The 21,386-nt window shown below is 44.3% G+C and overlaps 3 protein-coding genes across 3 annotated transcripts; all 3 read right to left on the bottom strand.

Annotated features, from left to right (window-relative positions):
- Window positions 1-900: 900 nt before the first annotated feature.
- Window positions 901-3,857, bottom strand: pla2g12a (phospholipase A2, group XIIA). Its single transcript, XM_083693052.1, has 4 exons — window positions 3,458-3,857; window positions 3,026-3,102; window positions 2,252-2,417; window positions 901-1,739 (listed from the first exon to the last, which is right to left on the bottom strand). Exons 1-4 carry the CDS (start codon window positions 3,684-3,686, stop codon window positions 1,621-1,623), a joined length of 591 nt encoding a protein of 196 aa, XP_083549178.1. The 5' UTR covers window positions 3,687-3,857; the 3' UTR covers window positions 901-1,620.
- Window positions 3,858-4,288: 431 nt separating this feature from the next.
- dnajb14 (DnaJ heat shock protein family (Hsp40) member B14) lies at window positions 4,289-14,515 on the bottom strand. The gene is made up of 8 exons (XM_083693053.1): window positions 14,356-14,515; window positions 11,484-11,658; window positions 8,506-8,651; window positions 7,989-8,177; window positions 7,373-7,458; window positions 5,988-6,097; window positions 5,597-5,769; window positions 4,289-5,329 (listed from the first exon to the last, which is right to left on the bottom strand). The coding sequence occupies exons 1-8, from the start codon at window positions 14,486-14,488 to the stop codon at window positions 5,205-5,207; spliced, it is 1,137 nt and encodes a 378-aa protein (XP_083549179.1). The 5' UTR covers window positions 14,489-14,515; the 3' UTR covers window positions 4,289-5,204.
- Window positions 14,516-15,611: 1,096 nt separating this feature from the next.
- Window positions 15,612-21,386, bottom strand: LOC310820921 (tetratricopeptide repeat protein 39B-like; the record flags this gene model as incomplete). The annotated part of the gene is made up of 16 exons (XM_083692762.1): window positions 15,612-15,726; window positions 15,974-16,090; window positions 16,302-16,419; window positions 16,781-16,892; window positions 17,326-17,446; window positions 17,632-17,723; window positions 17,870-18,031; window positions 18,120-18,179; window positions 18,289-18,356; window positions 18,609-18,717; window positions 19,247-19,312; window positions 19,647-19,752; window positions 20,044-20,173; window positions 20,416-20,492; window positions 21,013-21,144; window positions 21,292-21,386. 16 exons carry the CDS (start codon window positions 21,384-21,386, stop codon window positions 15,612-15,614), a joined length of 1,680 nt encoding a protein of 559 aa, XP_083548888.1.

Genomic DNA, 21,386 nt, shown 5'->3' with positions numbered 1-21,386 from the left:
TATTCTCATTGTCCTCCACCATGAAATCGAGGAGGTGACTATGGATCGGTTTCTGGCCGTTTGGGATTTGCCATGTTAGGAGTTTCGAGGTGACGCTGATTCATCTTGTGACTGTGCGGCTAAAGTTAATAAAAAATTTAAAAAAAACGTTTTGCCAAATAACTGTTTTCAACTGATACTGTCAAATTCTTGAAAATGAATTAAATAAGCACTGCCAGCTCCGGTAACTTTTCAGCCTACCTCAAATCTGTGGACTGCCTTCAAATAAATACAAAGCTGTAAGTAGCAAGACTGATAATGAATCAAATAAGCACTACACATTCCGTTAACTTTTCAGTCATACGACATACTCAAAGACACTACATTCCATGGAGAGAAGAATAGATAGATTCATAAAAAGTAAAACAAAAGCACAATCAGTAAAAACAACAATAACAATAGTTAAAGATTAAAAGCAAAATGGGTTTTGAGGGAATTGTCACCAATTCACACAAGGAGGCGCTACATCATTGGTGGGGGGGGGGGGAAACACGTTTACTGTACACTTGTTTGCATTTGTGTTGAATTCCTCTCTGTCCTGTGCCCCCTCCTCTCCCCTCCCACTTTACCTGCATTGCACTGGAGTGTGTTAACGGGGTAACCCGGGTAATTCACGGTAAATCAAGGCCTGTGTAAACGGGGGTCATACAAAAAAAGAAAACCCTGGAAATCTTTGGACATATTACCGTTACCGAAAGGGTCTGTGGGAACGAAAGCTCAGATGGAAAACCTTGTTGAAATGTTATTGAGGCTACTGGAAAAACAAGACACTGTTCCCACATGTCTGCGTGTACTCATATGTGACAAGCTGATGATTTAAGCCACAGGTTTTGCCAAAGTTATTTGACTGCATGGCCTGGGGCATAAACAGAACATCCTTGAAGATTACGTTTTCTGTCTGTAAACATTTTATTGTATTCACCGGGACAATTTATCTGAATGAATAAAGCCCTCTGAGATATTACAGAACAAACATAACTAATTAAATATTAACTAAGCAATAAACATTTCTACTCTTTTCTTGAATAATGACATACATTCATGAATTCAATGTGTGGTTTACTGTATCAGTGTTGCCTGCCAGCAATTCTTTAGCGTTGCAATGCCAACATACTTAATTGTTAACATTACATTTAATTAATAACTACTCCACATAAAATGTGGCAGAACTCCATCCAACACACACAACAATCCTTGCATAAGGGAACAATTCTACAAATGTATCAATTTAAAAAAATAGGAGGAATCCTACATTCATTTCTAGCTGACGGACACATCCAGGTGGCTCACTAAAGTGTGAGACTCAATGGTCTTGTAGTCAGCATAAACCACCTGCTCTATCCCTGAGATTCCTAAACAATATTCATTGTACTGAATATGGTTTGCTACATTTAATCATTTTGGTGGATATATATACATATTGATACATTATATCCAGTCAATAGTTGAGTGTCAGGTGCTTCTGAGTATTCCTGTGTGCGGCAGCTTCATAGTAACCCCATAAACCAGCCAGATATCGCCAAGCTAACATTCTGTTTCACTTCACACATTCTGTTTCACTTGACGTATGTTAGGATAGCTTCATAGCTCCTTCTTCTCTTCATACTGGCACATGCAGGAGTCCCTCTGGCTGTCCAGGTAGGGTTTACACCCCATGTGCATCACCGCATCAAACAGCAGGGCCACGGCCGACTCACACGCTACGGGGAGACAGAGGGGGACATGAGTGGTACAGTCACCAGCACACACACACACACACACACACACACACAAACACACACACACACACACACACACACACATTTTTGCCTCCCAATTCTCTTTGCCAGGGAAACCGGCACTAGAAGTACCTCAAGGGTTGGGGCTAGGGTTCGATTTGGGATTGGATGTATCTGAAGCTGGAGTCAAAATACATTTTAGAACATGTTAGTCACAACACAGAGCCAAAACTTCCCAGTCAATCCGTGTAACTAATAAATGGCCTACATTTAATGGCCACTGACAAGCTAAAAGACCCTACACCCAGTTTGAACTCTCTTACAATACTTCCTTCCTTGAAGAGACCACTGATCTGATATGTGTTTCTTGGTGTGTGGAATGCTCGCTTTGACCAATCAAATCTTACCGATGATTACTTCCAGGAAGAGAGAAAGGAAAAATGGATTTTGAAATGAGCCTTTTTGAATGAGGCCCGAGTCAGGGAGTGTCTCACCTTGGACACTCTTGGCCAGCCCCAGCGTCTTCTGCACGTTCTTGCAGATGGTCTCCAGACAATCCTGGAACTCCTCGTCGCAGTCATGTTTCTCACGGCCGCAGGTGTCATAGCAACGGTCATGCTTGTTACAGCACTTGGTCATGGACGGGATGCCGATGTCGAACTGTGGAGAGAGAGGAGATGGACATTAGTCTGACTAGAATCCTTGGGACGGCCCCAGCCTGCTATTAATAGCACTGCGACCCAACAATATCCGGCAAAAGGTTCCGGTCAATCAAGACTAAAACCTCGCGCCACCTGAACAGTTTCTTCCCCATGGCAGTGGGGCTCACAAACAAGCCCCCTGCCTCTCACTGACTCTGGGACTTCCACCCCCACCCCACCCTGTCACACACACAATGCACTGACAGTGTAATTTATAATTATTTTAAATTATTCTAATTTATAGTGTACATGCCCCATAACCATTTCACAGCCTCTAGCCTCATTGCCACTTAGTCTCACACATCCTACAAGATGTATTGTTCTGCTGCTTTTTTGTGAATTAGTTATTGCTATTTTGTTAATATTTTGCTATTTTGTAAATGTATTGTCAATATTTGCTTTTTTTTGTCCAGGCACCAACCTCACCAAGTCAATTTCCTGTATGTGCAAATATACTTATAATATTAAGAATTCTGATTCTGATTCAATAAGGACTAGTGAATGAACACCAATACATGGCAATGAGGCCCAATACATGTAAATAATAACTATAATATACAAGTTCACCTGAAAGCCAAACAGTGGAGATCCACATCCATTTGGTGGGGGTGGTTTGTATCCCGGACGGGGCTCTGGTCTGTAATCTGGAGAGAACAGAAGGAGCAAAGGTACATTCTGACTAGTCCCACCCTTACTTATCTTGTTGTAAGATAGAACCAACCAGCAGACAGCGTCAGTGGTCGCTCTGTACCCGGGTAATGGTTCACCTTTGGCTGCCACACAACATAGCAGACAGAGTGGTAAAAGTGATCCATATCGGCCTTGACTATAACCCCTAGCCTATAGGCATACATCACAATCTCTTCTGCCCATGCTTTGAGTGGAGGGCTGAATAACATATCAAGCAACCTGAAGTAAACATTGGACAACTGTTCACACGTTCATGAAGGTGTGTCTGTGTGTGTGTGTGTGTGTGTGTGAGAGAGAGAGAGACCTTACCATCACTGCATTTATAATGACATAATCCGTCGTATCCTCCAAACAAGTCTAGAGCAACGTTCAGATAAGTGTCGATCTTGTGTATCCCATTACGAATGGTTTTTAAAGTCGTTCGCCAGTCAGGAGTTTGAGGTTCATGAGCTTGGCTAGACGAAGAGACGGCTGTCATAAATCCATAGGTATACAGTAATCCCACCAAAAACACGGAGTTGCCACTGCGATACTGCATGATCCACTTGTATTTCTCGGCATGTGAATCGCAAAGGTCCAAATTAGCGTCGGTAAAACATCATTTCAGAAACGTTCCCAAGTCTTGTCTTAGTGTAGTATGGGCTAACAAAACAAACTTTATCTCTTGCAAAATGAAGTCCAGTACAGTGACAACATTGTACTCCTAACAATGTCTACTTCCGGGTTGTTGTCACGTGATGACTAATGAGCCTATCGTATCACTTTCGGAATCGCACCAAGTACACGTCATTCATGATTTCATCAGTGTACAAAGTTCATGCATATTACGTTTCCAATGATAAGATGTCTCTGCGATAATTAACTACATTTGAAGGAATGCAACACCACATGAATGAAAGAATGTCCACTAAGTGACATTATACCATTCATTTTCGGGTTAAGAAAGTCAATTCTGTGACAGAGACACAAACAGTTGGGAAATATATACACCCCAGTGGATATCCACTAATATCCATCAATAAAACCAAACTGCTTTTGGTAATAATTTATACTTTATTCAAATGATTAGCCGAGCATTGAAGAAAAACCTGTCCTTGTTGTTCTAGTTACTTAAATAACTCCATAACTTCAAACATTCAAAATTAAAAATGTACAACAACTTGATGAATGAATTACAACAGCTCAGATGTCTATCCTTCAGTGTAGGTAGCTTCCAACTTCACATTTCAGAGAGAGACCGACAAAATGTTCTCTAGTCATGAGACTTAGTCATACAGTATATCTTCAACTCCAGGAACTGTTCTTACGAGGTCCATGGAACTCCACTCTGAGTTCTGTGGTGTGAGACTAGATAGGGAGGGAGCATTCGCTGGGTTCTTCAAGACACTAGCAGTGGAACTGGAAGGAGGGCAGCATCTCCTGATGAACCTACTACATTATAAGTCTTAATGGATGTTTTTTTTCAGTCAAGCAGAGGTGGAGTCGTTTTTTAATCTAAGGAAGAAGAAGATTGTGATTTTGCTCAAGCAGAGCAGAGCGCTTGGCCTCACTACTCGACGAGAACCAGGGGCAACTGCTGCTTTCTGCTTTTTACAGTCAAGTGTTCATTTCCAGAGTGGCTTCTTATTTCCCGGAAAACACAAAAAGACAAGCAAAATAAAAAAATTAAAATTAAAAAAAAAAGAGAGAAAGAGAAAGAGGTCGTGGTGTTCACAAGTGTTTTTGGAAGGTTGACTATTGTTCAGTTGGTTCATTGAGATGCAGCAAGGCAATCCCCAGGGGTCATGGGGAGGGGGAGGGGGAGGAGGGGTGAAGTTGGAGGGTGAGGAGGGGGAGGAGGAGGAGGGTGGGAGAAGAGGGACAACTTCCACAATAAGGCTAATGCTGTTTTGTTTTTTTCAACTCTTATTTTTTTCCTTCTTCATCCCTCTCTCTTCATGGGTTTTTTTCTTTTCTTAAAAAAACATTTACATACATACATATAATCTATTCATATATATATTTATATATATATATATATCTTCATTTCTTCTAAAAGCGTCCGATGTCTTTAGGCTCATCCTCCTCTGAACAGGTTGTTTAATCTGTCCAGCTCCCTGCAGTTATCCATGGTCATCAGCTCAGCTTTCTTGCGGAGTCTGTCATCCCTGTAGACCTTCGCCGCGTATTGCAGGTCTGTTTCTAAGAAAGAGAAGCAGAGAGACACAGAGAGAGAGAGAAGTCAGTCAGCCGGTCAGTCAGTGAGCGAGTGAGTGAGTGAGTATTACACCACATCAACCGAAGGCACCGTTAAGACGTAGAGAACGCTTTGGTACCGGAGGCAAAGGAAATAAAACAACTCACGAGACATCGTGGTGAGGGGATGCGTGTATTATACTGCAATACATTTCAAAAATCACTTATTTCAAAAATCATTGGAGCTGGTTTTCTGGCTAGTGGGACACTTACTCGTCTGCCTCTCCTTCCAGCAGTTATTCCTGACGTTAGACACGTAATCCTCCTCCACGTTCTTCTCTATCTTCAGCATGGCCGAGCCCTTGTACTCCGATTTGAAGTCTCTGTTGACGTAATAATCCACATGCAGGTTCTCTGTCTGCCGCTTCACTGTCTGCCCCGTGGACCTGAGGGGGCAGGAGAGAGGACAGACATCAGGCAGGCTACCCAGGACCGCCATGGGAACAGATAGATACTGACGTGTGTGTGTGTCTGTTCAAGTTTATTTGCCATTTGCACAGTACATTCAGTAGAGGGAAAAAAACAACAACAACGAGTGCATTTCCTGTGCATCAGTCCATGTGTGTGTATGTGTGTGTGTGTGTGTGTGTGTGTGTGTACATACGGTCTGGAGTACAGGCTGTAGGGGGGAGTGGACACCATCAGCTGGCTCAGGATGGACACCAGGATCAGCACCACAATGGGCATCAGCTGGATAAACATGGAGAACCCACCCTGGACGACAACACACACACACACACACACATCAACATTCCATCATCAACACACTAGAACAAACACAACACTATATTTACCCACAGCCACTAACATGACATCATCAAAACACATATCCAATAATGAATGTACGATATTCAATACTAATGACACTGGATGCATTAGAATATCATAGACAATACTACAAAAATATACATGTACATTCAACATCATTCTATATAGTACATACTGTATTCGATATAAAAAAAGAAACGTAACGTGCTTCAACTTTCTACTGGGAATGACTTTGCACTTTCCCAACATCACACAGGACACTGGAATTAATTGGAGCTATTTGTGTCTGCCTAAATCCCAATCAGACCCTCTGACAGTTGTGTCCTTCACTAAATTAGAGACTGCAATCTGCTGCTGGGACTAGACCCAATCCCCCAGCCTCGTTCACGGAGGAGAGAGAGAGAGAGAGAGAGAGAGAGAGAGAGATGGAGGGCCTGGGGGGGATAACAGACCTGAGGTGATCTCACTCTCACACTCACTCAGACTGACAAACATCAATCCACCGAGCAGCAGGGACTGATGCTGCTATTGGTGACTTCAGACCATGTAGGCCATGGTTATAGGCTACTCAGAAACACACCAAGCACATTTCTGCACAAGCAGACAATAAAGTACAATCTAATCTCTCCAACAGTACAGTATGTACACACAGTCCCCCTAGTACTCAGTCCCCCAGTGTGTGTGTGTGTGTGTGTGTGTGTGTGTCTTTCTCTCTCTCTGAGGGGAGTGGAGATCATCGCTCATCAGAACAACAGCAGCAAACATTATTATGGAACGAGAGGATATCAGAGGAAAATCAATCACTCCCCATCAGGTTCCTATGGCTACGGGGGCTGAAGGCTAGAACATCAATAGCAGGAGGGGGGTGATGGTTTTACGGCTCTCTCTCTCTCTCCCTCTCTCTCTCTCTCTCTCTCTCCCTCTCTCTCTCCCTCCCCCTCTCCCTCCTCCTTGTCTGTCCTAATAAAAGTACTAAATACATCAGAAGAATATAGTCCCGGGGCGCTCAGTGGCGTAGCACACTAAGGCGCAAACCATATCATCGCAAGGTCCCTGGTTCGATTCCGACCATCGACATATCCTGCGTGTCATCCCTCCTCTCTCTCACCCGTCCTTCCTGTCAATCTCTACTATCTCTATCCCAATAAAGCAGAAATGCCCTAAAATATATTTATAAAAAATAATAATAATAATAATAAATAAAAAAGAAGAAGAACATACGTCTCCCCTCTCCTCCGCTCTCTCGCGCCTCTGGTCCGTCTGTTGGCTGTAACGTGCTCTGCCATTGGTGAACGTGTGTGCGCTCGCTGAAGGGAGAAGAGTTATTCGCCAACACTGTTATTGACTCTGCGAAGACTTATTAAACATAGCATGTCATCATTCTTTTGTGTTTTTTTAACGTTCTGAATAATGTTGACTGTAGGTTAAAGATGGGTGTGATAGAGAGTGCACTATCAGGTCAGAGGTCGTGACATCCTAAACTGGAATAGCTGTTATGCCAAGCTAATTAGGTCGTTCAGATCCCAGCTCAGGACAGCAGGTGAGGTGGGGAGCTGTGATACTTGAAATAAATCACCTTTTCCTTGGTGAATTACAGGAGGATATAGAATGAGGACCTTTCGACAAGGTTGCTCTGAAAAACTGTGATATAAAACTGGAATTTATTGAAATGTATGTTTTAGAGAAAGATACGATTAGATACTAGTCGTACATGGAATTTATCTGGGCCCCTAATGGGAGATATAGCCTTTAAGGCAGCTGTCTACTGCCTTTTTGGTTGATGTGTGTGTGTGTGTGTGTGTGTGTGTGTGTGTGTGTGTGTGTGTCTGTCTCTTACAAGAGGGGAAGCCTCCTCCGAAGAACATGTTGAAGAGGTCCTCTGGAGTGATGTCCGCCTCGAAGCCCCTGTGGAAGTCGAACCCTTGGCCGTGGGCGTGGCCGGGGCTGGTAGGCTCCTCCCCTCCCGTGAGGTCATACTGCTTCCTCTTGTCCGGGTTGCTGAGCACGGAGTATGCGTTGCCAATCTCTGGAACAGCCACAACAACAGAAACGTCAAAGCCAAATCACGGGGAAAAAAACAAAGACGTACAGAACCCTCTTTTCCCATTCCTGATTTAAAGCTGATTGCCAAACGTTCCGAAGGTAAGTGCAAACCTCCTGAGGGGGAATCCCCGTTTGTGTGTGTGTGTGTGTGTGTGTATTTGTTTGATGAACGGTCACATCAGTATGCTAGACCTAGGGTGTTTTTTCTGTGTGTGTGTGTGTGTGTGTGTGTGTGTGTGTATGTGTATATGAACAGAAGTGATTGACAGCACAGACACCCAATCAAACATGTTTGCATAATTCTGTATTACTTTTGAAGGCCTCTGTCGCTCCGGGGGCGTGGTTCTTGTCGGGGTGGAACTTGAGGGCGAGTTTCCTGTAGGCTTTCTTCAGGTCCTCTTCATTGGCTTCCTTACTGGTGCCCAACACTTCATAGTAATCCTTACACCGTTTTATCCTACGGAGAGAGAGATCAGCTCTGAGTCACCAAGAACAATGGAAAACACTTCACCTTGGTCCAACAAGAGATATCCTACAAGGAAATGAGACAGCGTTTGCGTATATTTGTGGTCTACACAGCTGGTCTTGTATCAATAAACACGAAACACCGTTCAACCTTGTCCAAGAACAACAGAGAAAACCGCAGACGCTAAACATATTGGCCTATAGCTTCATTTCACAGGTGTTTCTATACAAGCATGTTTGGTTCTGAACAACAGCCAAGTTCCTGGAACTCCCTTTGAAACCACCAGGGGGCAAATTACCACCGAAGGAGGGGAGTGAGGGTGAGAGAGTTCAAATGCAACACACTGGCCAGAGTTGCGTGATCTGCAATCCTGGAGGTGCCTGTCCCCAGACCACAACCAATGAGGGAATCATTTGAAACACCAGTCCGACTGTTACACAAATAGGATGATCGCAAATGTGTCATCTCTCCGATGAGCACTCGCTGTTACAGTTTGAATTTTAAATCATTACAGCCGCAGTCAAACGAATGCAGGTTTTTTTTTTTTTTTTGCGACGTTCGCCTTCCTTGGCCTTTCTCATCGATTAAAAAAACCCAACTCTTTTCCCCTTGAAATACGCGGTATCATCACTGTACCGTGTGACTTGACTTTGACAGCGCTGCCTTCACGGTTGGGTGAAGCCCTTCATTGCTTGGTGTACAGTATGTTAAAAACACAGCCGGTCTTCATCAGAGCAAATACGGTAGCCTAACTCTGCCTTATGCTCTCTACAATGGAACGGCCACTTGGTAAAGCCTACCACACAGTGTTGTTGTTACCACAGCGAGACGTTTTACAACTCTTTTGTTTCTCTCTCTCTCTTTCTTTCTCTCTCTCTCTCTCCATTTGGCCAGCTGCCAAGTCCCAGAGGTTCCCATAGCGATGGCTGGGTGTGCGGAACACTGCGGACGGAGAGTGTCCTCATTTAGCACACAATTACAGGCCTCAACAGCCTCCCCACGAAACACGGTTCCATCTCTGCCCAGACCCCACCACCGCAACATATTACCCTAGTATCTCTGTTAAACAGAGGAGAGAGAGAGAGAGAGAGAGAGAGAGAGAGAAACAGTTCCATCTCTGCCCAGAGCCCACCTCCACAACATATTACCCTAGCATCTCTGTCAAGCAGGGGAGAGAGAAAGAGAGAGAGAGAGCTTTATTAATCCCCAAGGGGAAATTCATTTTCAGCAGCAGATATACAACACAGGCCTCAAACATGGCCTCTCACAGTCATAGGCGGTTTTACACAGTACAGGGCCGACCCGAACCTACTACGCTGTCTTGCTCACACTATCCTTACCAAGGCTGACCAGACCAGCGTAACCAGACCAGACCGGTGCAACTCAGATGGCTCTGTATAGGGTATAATAATAACAACAATAGTGGCTTAATAATAAAAATGTACACTCTTTATTGGCAAAGAAAACACTGCACATACAGGCCTGCTTAGAAGTCGACTCAGCACTGAAATACTGAGCTTCCTATGTCGGGCAGAGGTGCTTTGCGTTTAGCATGCCACAGTGGGGCCTAGGAGATTAAAAAGTGCTACTGTGGCTCGACGAGAGGAATAATTAACGCCACGTAAGAATGTTCCAAAAGAGGCACGAACCTATACATCAGCTCCAGCAGCCAATCGCATCGCGCGAGGGGAGTACAAAGGTGTATGAGGCATGAGTTATTAGCAACGAGAGTAAACAGGGAGACGCTCTGAGCTCCCAGACGGCCACGGAGCCCCACGGGGGGGGGAGACAGCCGTGATGCAACACAGCGACACACTCCGAGGAGATGGGTCTAGAAGTCTCTCTCAGCTCGTACTCCGTGGAAGGGGCACTGAGAAGTCTCTCTCATCTAGAATCTTCTCTCTCCGAGAGCCCCTGTGTACGTGTCCCTCTCAAACCAAGATGGCCGTCGATCCGGTCCTGGAGGACTGTTACCTACACGGGGCTTTATACGGTATAATCCATAGTCGAAGTAGAGGACAAGGCTTCCAGACCCCCCCCACCCCCCACACCCACCCCCACCATAAGGCACAGGCTGGGGGGGTCTTTAGGTGAGAAATACTGAAACGAGGGATTAATCAGAACGGCCAACTAATCACTTAGTGTTTTGTCTCCACCTTGGGACGAGGAATGACAAAGTGGACAAGCGTGTTTTTGGAATGCCAATTGTTATCCTGATGAGAGTACTACTACGAGGCGATATCCGTGTGTGTGTGTGTGTGTGTGTGTGTGTGTGTGTGTGTGTTTAGGTGTGTGTGTGTGTTCAGAGAGAGCATGCTCACGTGGGATTAGGTAGCCTAGATTCTTGTAAAGGACATTCATGAGGAAAGCCGGTGATGGTGTGATAAGAGGCCTCATCTGTTTACTGTTACACATGCAAGACAGGAAAATCAGGTAGCTAAGAAAGAGGAGGGGAATTTTAGTAACCGCCACTCTCTGACTTAAATGTGTTTGACCACATGAAAACCAAACACTTAAATGGGTCAAGCAGACATATTTCAGTTCTATGGTAGCGAGAGAGAACCAACCAGGGCTGAACCTGGCCCTACTCTCTGCATAGCAATGCACAACCAGACACAAACACACACAGATAGACACACAGACAGACAGACACACACACACACCCACCCACACACGAGAACTGGGACAGAGGACCATATGGCAGCCAGGCAAAAGAGAGAAAACAAGACACTTCGAAAGAGATAAAGATAGTGGAGAAAAAAACGTGAGAAGAAGAAGGAAAAAAAAAAAAGGAAAAAAAAAAAGAGAGAGATACCAGCTGACCTCTGCACACCCTCCACCTGGTCCTTGGTGAACACCTTGGCGGGCTCCCCTGCTCCGCTCTCCTGGCCCCCCCCTGCCGTCCGGGCCCTGGTGCCCTCTGAGCTGTCTGTGGGCCTCCTGCAGTACGCTCCATTCCCTGCCGAGCTTCCGTTCCTTGATAACGCGTCCAAAAAGCCTGCGGGGTGGGGTGGGGTGGGGTGGGGTGGGGTGGGGTGGGGTGGAGGGGGGGGGGGGGGCGCGGGAGGGGGGTGGGGGGGTGGAGAACATTGCACTTAGACAAGTAACTATACAACCTAAGAGGGCATTAGTACGTCTAGGCTTCTCCGAGAGTCATAGGCTGGACCCGCATTCCTCTGAAACACACCCTGACAATATTTCCGCTGAACGTTGAACTTGTTGTTCAACAACTTCGAGTTGGGGTTCATCCTCCATATCCAAATATAGAGGACTGTAATTTCGGTGTATGGGTTCTTTTTTCACACAGGGACCACTATTGGATATAGTTCATGTATGACCATGATCAATGTTTCTATGATATGACCACACTATGAGTGCAGCGATGAAGCCTAGCAGGTCACAATGACTACAATAGGAGTCTATCGACTCGATATCACAGACGTCGATTTTCCGCGCGTGGTGTAACAGCCCAGTAAGTGTTCCCCCCTCAGCACAAAGCCCACTGTGTCAGGCTGTCTACCCATGACCCCCGCAGCAGACTAGCAGCTTAGCCCTTCCTCTGTCTGTGTGTGGGCCGGTCCATTCCTTACCCTCTGACACGCACACACACCGTGCACTTAAAGCCCGTACGGCATACATCTGCCCTTCTTTTAGGAGCTAAATGGACAGATAATGGAGCAGAGCACTATGCTGAACACAGACACACAAAGGGAGAACACTGACAGCTGGGCCAGAGCTCATCTTCATGGCTGAAGAACTAATGGGTTAAGAAGAGACTGAAGAGGGACGCTTGTTTTTGTTACTCGCCCCTAGGCTGCATCGTCTTCCGGCTCCTTGAATTTCCAAACAGGCCTGAGTCATATTCGCTAAAAAGATTCCATTCATATAAAAACATCTGGAAACAAATGTGGAAACAAAGAAATACAGTTAATCGATCAAGTGCTCTGGTTTTTTCCCCCCGATCAGACCCAGTGACCCTAGATTAGGCCTAGCTAATGCTCTACTACGCTCCGCTCAGCATTGGGTCAATCATTTCATTAAGGGATTGAGGTGGGGTGTAGCTTGGGCAGGCACGCCTGGTTCTCTCCCTTACTTCTTCCTAACGTGCTCCGGTTCCCTCCACTCGTCGCGTTGGGTGGAATCCCTGACAACGATTCCATTCTCGATCGCTCTGGCTTAAGTGTGCACTGGTTCACCTCCCCCTCATGCATTCAAAAGCGTTGGATTGGTGCAAGCGTTGGCTGGGGAGAGATTCTGCCATATTACTTTTACCAGTCTTTTCTGTTTTAAATCCATGAGGGGGAATGAACACGTGCAAATATGGGCCAGAAGGGTAAAGATTGGGACAGCAGCACCTATGGGCACCTATTTCCACTCCAAATCCCCTTCTACAGCACAAACCCATGGTTGAGAGTAGTGAATGCTATCAACTGATGTCTCTCCAGTAGGAATGATCACACTTTAACCAGAGTTTCATGTGAATGTAGAGGCTGCTAATGTTTAACTGTATGTGTGAGAGACACATGCTTTCAGATGTTAAGATGGTGCCCAGTTTACGCATATGATCTAATGTATACCCAAGTGTTAGAATCCTTTCTAGGCTATAAGATGTATAGACTAGAAAACTAAGGTTATGGACATTTTACAACAAAATCAACCGATCAGAATTCAACACGTTCCGTCAATGTCACACCATTTAAGAAATTCTAATAAATCCGTAGATGGAATGCAAGATGGAATATAATGCAGGCAGTCCATCACGAGCACACGATTCACTCACAACATTAAGTATACCGTTACTGACAACACACTTGAAAAAGAGACAAGCTATGAATGACAAAATACATCATGGTGGCTGTGAACTTCATTATGGGGTGGCTGTTTCTAGATCATATATCAATACAACCACAGAGCTTAAATCTGTGTCAATTGCAAGGGCAGTCAGATTAAAAAAGGGGACTTTCAAAAGGATCAACTCAGCATTACAGCGAAACGATGTCGGTTTGCGATGCTTGCAAGCACAATTTGCAAATGTGAAAATAAATAAATAATGTGTCATAAAAAGATAATTGTAGGCAGCTATAATCACACCCTATATGAGTTGCACAATCACCGGCGGAGCACAAACTCAAAGTGCTCCAAATCCGACTGACTTTGGCCTAGTAACAAGCTGGCCAGAATAATGTCCATTACATTATAGTCAGCATAGCAGGCTAGCGTAGATAACACATTAGCGAAGTGACAACAAATCAATGTAAAATGACATGTTCCGATTCTTCGTAGACAAGACAATAAGATTGATAGTAAAACCTTGAGCTACACAAGCTAAGGTGAGGATGGTGACATGTTCCACCATCGGACCAAATTGCCTGCGAAACAACTAGCTCGCTAGCTAGCTAGCTAGCGTCAAAACATCACTCGATGAAGAAGGATAAACAGGCACTTTCTGTTATTCGTCGCGGTAACAACGCACTGTACTTGACATTAACATTATTAGCGACATGCCGATCTTTCAACAAGTATGTGTTTATTGGGGGTGCTGGTGATCACTCCTGTACAGATGAGATGGTCTAGTTAGCTGGCTATCTTGGCCCAACAGCAGCATCGGGTTGGATGACAGCTCGGTCAGTGGTTTGACACTAGCTCCCCATATAGCCACCTTGTTAGCCAGGCTAATCAACAAAAAAATCCTTACCTTTCGCTTTGTTGGTTGGGAAGAGCTTTTCTGCTTTGTTTAAAAATTTAAACGCCTTTTCTTTATCGCCTGCTTCGAGGGCCTTAGTAGCAATATTTATACATTTTTCTGCTTCGTCTCTGTTCCCTTCCATGTTTCTTCCTCTTCCTCCCCCCGGCTCAGCTGACGCTTCGCACACACACCGCAAAATACAACAGAGACAACTGAGCTTTCTCGGGAGCACTTTCCTCACCGGTCATCGACACCAACTGTAATGTGTTGACAATGTTATTGTTTCGCTAGGATAGATAGAAACACATCGATAAATGGGATCAAACTTCAAACCGCAGAGAATAATCATCTGCCAGCAGTATTTCGAGTGTGCCACTGTGTAATACATTACTAGATTGTCGAATCTGCATATGATATGGATGGTGTAGGGCAGTGATCGATGGATATGATGAAACAGCTGTACTAGGCATACAGAAATAATATATCTAACCTGTACATAACAATCTGAATCCCCGTAGGATAAAAACAAAGCTAGGTGCTTACAGTATGACTGGCTTCAAAAATGTAATCTTATTTTGACACAAAGTATAATCACATTCAGGTCAAGAGTACGGGAATGCAAATAATACATACATTAACAGGAAATCTGATTCAGTTTATTTGTAATACTAAAATTTGTATCATAAAGGGTTGTACAACACAATGACAAATTGTGTAACAAACATCATAACAGACATACACAACAGACACACATTTAACACACAAAATAGACAATCATAAAGTAAAACTTATCATCTCTTTCCACAACTTTAGAATATGTTTTTTTTAATTATTATTTCACACTACTTCTGAATTCCAACTTTGACTCTACAGGTTCCTGAACTGCAGGATTGCACCAAAAAATTGCACCTCGATGGCACCTAGCACAATCCTTTAATTCCTACAGCAGTGGTTTGGGGTAGGGAATAGGGGCCAAATTCAGAATAAGTGTACAGTGTTCAGGCTACTCTATATCCATATTGCATTTTGGGAATGGGGCCCAGACGACCTCAATTGAGGCTCCTGACATCCTCACTTGTCTTCAGATTCTCCACCCTTCAGACAGGAGTGTGCACTCAACTTCCCCTCATGCACAAAAAAAAAAAGCATTGAATTGCTGAGGAGAATTTATTCAGTGCAAAAAGTGGTTGTACACCCTCAAGGTTATATTTACAATAACAGCACAATTCTCCTTTATTCATAAGGTAACATTGCTTCTGGGGTCCTCAAGCCGCTTTGCACTGGGGGTGAGGTTTGGCCAAGAAGGTGCCCATGCTGTTGAGGGACGCGTGGATCCGGAAGTGCAGCCTCGACTCCATGTTATAGTCACTGTAGTTCATCCTGCACAATGATATTGGGATAATATTATCATGGGCATATAACATTACATGCAGATTTCGAATTACAAGGGAGTTGGGGGGGTGGGGGGAGCTTGCACATAAATCAGGGCCCCTGCCCTAATTTTTAGGGGGGACCCACATTGACAATGCCCCCTAAAAAGTCAATTATCTACATTTTACAGCCTAAAGAGTCTTTGGGCAACCCTGATCAAATGCAATTAACTCAAAACAAAAGTTGCCAGACTTACTTTGCTTTTTCGATGTGTGTGATAGCCTTCTCATAGTCTCCCTGCTGCTTGTAAAGCAGGCCCAGTTCATATGTGCTATATGGTACCAGGTAGTTGTCAAACTTGATATCGCATTCTCTGTAAAAAAACAACAACATTCTGTTCACATCACCAGTCTTAGTCGACACATACACTTTCACTTGTACACACATTGGTCTTTTATATTGTCTGTTTATACTGCACATCCCTCTGTGATACTGATGTACTACTGAAGTCCTCAGGGGACAAGTTAAGTTGTATTGTAACCGTTGACGACGACCCCCGCCCCCCCCCCCTCCCCAGCCCTCACCTGGAGATGACGTGCTGGAAGCAGAGCTCGGCCTGTTCCAGACGGTCCAGGTTTCTCAGACACAGGCCCTTCAGCAGCTGGACAACACAACCGTCATCCACGTGATAAACAGATGGATCTGGGGGATAGAGGAAAATAAGTATTTGGTCACTTATGTATTCACTATTGTGTGGTTTAAAAGTTGTTCCCTCCTAAAAAAGAAGAGGGATTGCATCCCAACACCCATATTGACTGGGACACGGTGGATTATTTCATATAGCTGTTTATTCCGTATTTTAAAAAGAAACTGATGCTGTTCTACCGGGATGGGGTCTTTTACAATGTGAGAGGCTCATGTGTGTTGTGGGTACTGTTTGGATGTGACTATTGTTGCATGTAGCCTTACTGACAATGCCCTTCTAGTTGATATAATTCTGATCAATTCAATACGTTATGGCTAAAGAAACTTGTAGGAGGAGGGGAAAAAAAAAAAAACTCACGAGGGTCATTGTTCAGCTGCTCCTCCGCTTTCTTGATGGTGGCCAGGATGTCCTCCGTCAGCTCTGGCCTCTTGCCAACGATGGCGAATCCGTTCCACACGTACATCATTTCCTGTCGTCAAACAGAAGAAGCCGTATTAAACCTCAAGGGCAATATTTCACATTTCATGGAATGGACTGGCATAGGAAAACTGATAAAAACAAAAAACATTCTGTGTGTAAATGCAGTACTGTTGTTGCACATATCACTTTTTACACTCACACACACCCAATACTGTGTTGTGTTCTGCTGCTATACAATTGCCACATTATATATTTTTATTATTATTATTATTATTATATTGCATTACATTGTTAAAGAGCTAGCTTGCTGCAAGCATTTTGTCACATTGAGTACCCTGTATGCTATATAATGACCGTGTACATGCATCTACTGATGCCTCTGGATGCATCTTCAGTGATGTTCCTACAAATGTACAAATAAACTTTGAATTGAATTGTGTTGAATGGTAATGAATGAGTCTGATAAAAGTGTGTGTGTTCACCAGAGCAGGGATGACCAGCTTAGCAGGGGTGGAGGAGGAGTAGCGCTGGGCCTTCTTGGCCGCAAACTTCTCTGTTGGGATGGACTTCCCTGCAAACCTCAACCTGAGGCTATCCACCTTCCTGTGAAAACCAGTCAGATCACTGAAATCAGTTACCCATTTACGACCAGTCTTAGCCCAGGGTGTGGTAAAAACAATGGGGTAAAAACAATGGGGGGGGGGGGGGGGGGGAGATTGTCAATAAAGTTAATCCGTACTGTATATATTCTATAATGGTCTAGCATTAATTTACACTTTCCAGCTCACCTGAACAACTCCTCCACATTCTCCCCAGTCTCCCTCACCTCCTCCTCTGACATCATGCTCAGGATGGAAGCCTTCTGGGACACGTATCCAGCCTGCCGGGGGGGGAGACACATTAATACAACAATGAAATATCATTGTCATAATAATCTTTATTCAAATAGCACTGATCAAGAAGTGTCTTCTCAGAGTGAATGTAGTGTACATCATGGTGGTGTTGGAGGTTTGACAGCTACTGCACCTGGGACCACTTGCTCTCCTTGCAGAGCAGGTTTGAGTAGTGGTAGGCCTTGGTCCAGTTTTGCTCAAAGCAGTAGGACCACATCAGCTCCCAGTAACAAAGATGGTGGATCTGACGCCACTCTTGCTGCGCCGCGATGCACGCAAGGAACTTCTCCTGAGCCTGGGGAAAAAACACACAGTTTGGTTCTTACAGTATATGGCACAATGGCTGATGACTTATATATATTGAAAGGGACATGACTACTCACAAATGTAAAGTTTCCTTTGAGCAAAGCAATCCTGGCAATGTAGAAGAGAATGAGTGCCCCCTAGAGAGAGAGAACACACACACACAATTGGAAAGGGGACAACGGTCTCTAGAAATTAATTGGCTTTATTGCGACAGTGCATTGCTGGGATTGGAGGCCATTCACTTACGTTGGGGAACTTGTCAATATAGGGCTCCAGCAGGGCTTCTGCCTCAACCAGGTTCCCCTCACCTGTTCCTGATGGGGATGGAACACAGGTTTGTTCAGGTTTGTTTGGTTTTGTAATTCTACAGCCATTCACACCTGAGGTGCAAATACTAAAACCAACCACAAGAGGGAGGCAAACCAGAGCTAAAGTGCATGATGGTTGATTGATCTGGAAGGGAGCAGCTCATCCTTTTCACCAAATCAGGGCATTAGAAATCGCCAGAAACCACACACACACGCATCCTTGAATGCAGTAGCCAAAGTGGTCTGTGTGTGTCTTACCCAGTATGACCGTGATGTAGAGGTGGAACATGAGCAGAGTCAGGGTGCTGAGGATGGAGCGCAGGCTGTTGCTGGATGCTCCCTCCTTTAGCTCAGACAGACCGACCTCCTACAGGATGGAAGGGGGGACATCCCAATCATTGCCCAACACTCACATTTCTCAACATAAAATCATAAGGAAATGACTGACTTATAACACCATACTTATGTGATGCCACTTTATAACATGCCACTATAAAATGCCACTTTATACCAGTCGACATCTGGATAAAAACGTCTTTTTACATTTTACATTTACATTTATTTAGTTTTGTATTTAGGTAAATATTGTTATTGTTGTTGTTTCTTTATTTTTATTATTTACACTTCTTATTGCACTGTTGGAGGAGCCCAAGACTTAAGAATTTCATTGCCAGCGATTGCTCTGTAACTGTTGTGCATATGACAATAAAACCATCTTGAATCTTGAATTAATACCTTCAGACCTATAATCCCTTTTAGGGGGAAATAAACATTCTCTTCTCTATAGGGCTCTTGCAATCCATCCACATCCGTGTGTGTGTGTGACACTTTGCAATGTGACCACAGACCTGGCAAGGTCTTTGAGAGTATTGTTGAGTGACCAGCGCTGCACTCACCCGGTCCCCTGAGAAGCCTATGAACTCCATCAGCCGGAGGACCTTGCTTGGCAGAAGAGACAGCATCTGATAGGAGGAAAACATCAATCACAACACCGTCAACTTTGACCTCTCATCTCTGTCAGAACCACTCAACGATGGTGCCAGATGCACCAAACAATATACCCTTTCCCCTTCGTTACAGACGCATGGTCAATACAAGAAGAGGTGAGAAACAGTTTGACAATGATCTGTTTTGCCATCTCGTGCCTCACAGGTAATGCATACCGAATCACTAAAACATACGAAATGTGTGAATAAATTGTTTCTGTAAAAATGTAAATACAATAAATAAAAAAGCTATACAAATAATATAAGGAATTGATAAAAAAAAGAGGGTACAAACACAAAACCCCCTTACCAGGTTAAATGACCCGATTCCCATATTGACCCCTCCCCTGAAGTGAGTGTGTGAGCTGCCTGGATCCTCCATGTACTTGGTCAGGTTGGACATGACTTGGCATTCCCTGGTCAAGAGGAAGATTACATTTTATATTAGATATTTGGAGTACAAACTTACCATAACAGTCTTGGGTTAACAGGTTTGGATAATATTTGAGACTCAAATCTGCTTGAATATAACTGCATCAAATCTTTATTATATTGGTATCACCTATTAGTAAACCAAACAATTAAGTTTACCAGCTGCAATCAGTAGGCTATGTAAATCCATTAGAACTGGAAACTGTATTGCACTGAGTATGCACTTCATCAAAGTGCACTTAATAGGAGTTGGCAGCGTCCCAAAGATGACTTACTTGTAGATCTGATAGCTGTTGCGGATTTTGATCCCGCCTTTGATGAAGCTGATCATGCTCTCGTCCAGGAAGGTGAGTGCTGCCTTCTGCAGGAGAACCTCGGCATAGCACAGCTCTGCATGCATCTCCTCTGCAGCCGCGGCATTTAGGACATCACACACACACACACACACACACAATGTTGTATGTGAACATGGTGATAGATCTCATGGACATTCTGTTTGTAAGCCTAAAACATGCCGTCTGTGTGAGTTCCACAGAAATAGGACTGACTAAACTTAGGAGGCTGTTTCCACAAGGCTACTCAGACACAGTATCGTTTACCAGACTGATAACCACAAGACGAAACAGAGATGGGATTCTTCGTCTCACCTTCTGTCAGGTTGTCAAGTGTCTGTTTGTACCACATGTTGGTGATGGCCTCGACGACGGTCGTCCTTCTGCGAAACCTGCGTTCATGAGAAAACAAGAACGTGTAAACCGTGTCATCCTGGCAATGATGTGCAAGATCACAATGATGTAGCATTCTACTACTACTTCAATTCAAGATTAATGGAGCAATGGGAAAAAATTATAACTCCCTATGAAAAGGGATAACTCGTGTATCCAGTGTTATGTATTGGAACATTGGTGTTTTGAGCTATGAAAGTTTCCGCTAAGCGTTATGGGTAATACAGTCCCTTTTCAGTGTGGACTCCCAAATGTAAACATGTCAAGTCTCTCAGTAAACACTTTGAATCTTTGAATCTTTGAATCTTGAACTTCTCATTCTTGGCAAACGCACTTCTCCGCCTCCGCCTTAGTCTGAAGGTTTAAGACATAAGATAAACTGGTTCATCCTCTATGCCATGGGCACTTGTTGGTGTATCAATGAGTTGGCTACAGTTGTATTCAGTTGAGTTACTCTCAGCAGCAGTGGGAGAGATTCTAGGCATTTTCATGAACTTGAATGAGGAAACCCAATCATACTTCTGGCATGTATGTAGTGAGTCCTTCAGGGCTGCCGTGGCTATGTCCATGTCATTGGGGTCAAAGGTCATGCCCGCCTGCATGAGCAGGATGCTGCTGTAGCCCGTGGCATGGTACATACTCTGGTCCTTCCTGAGGACGAAGAGAGAAGACAAAAAGACAGAACACTTAACCTTCATAAAGATAGAACATATATATATTTGACTGTTCTCTCAGGCCTACAATGTATGGACTGATGACAAAGGAGGATCAAGTCCCAGTAAAAGAAGGGGGGCCTACCAGGGCTTGAGGATATCCAGTGCGTCGGCGAATCTGTTGTTGAGGAAGAAGTCCAGCGCTGTAGAGCATTCCTTCAACGCCGTCGGTAAATCCAT

The sequence above is a fragment of the Argentina silus genome, assembly GCF_951799395.1.
Source record: "Argentina silus genome assembly, chromosome: 21".
Lineage (NCBI taxonomy): Eukaryota > Metazoa > Chordata > Actinopteri > Argentiniformes > Argentinidae > Argentina > Argentina silus.
The sequence above is the reverse complement of the archived record's forward strand: the minus strand, read 5'-3'. Positions and strand labels throughout refer to the sequence as shown.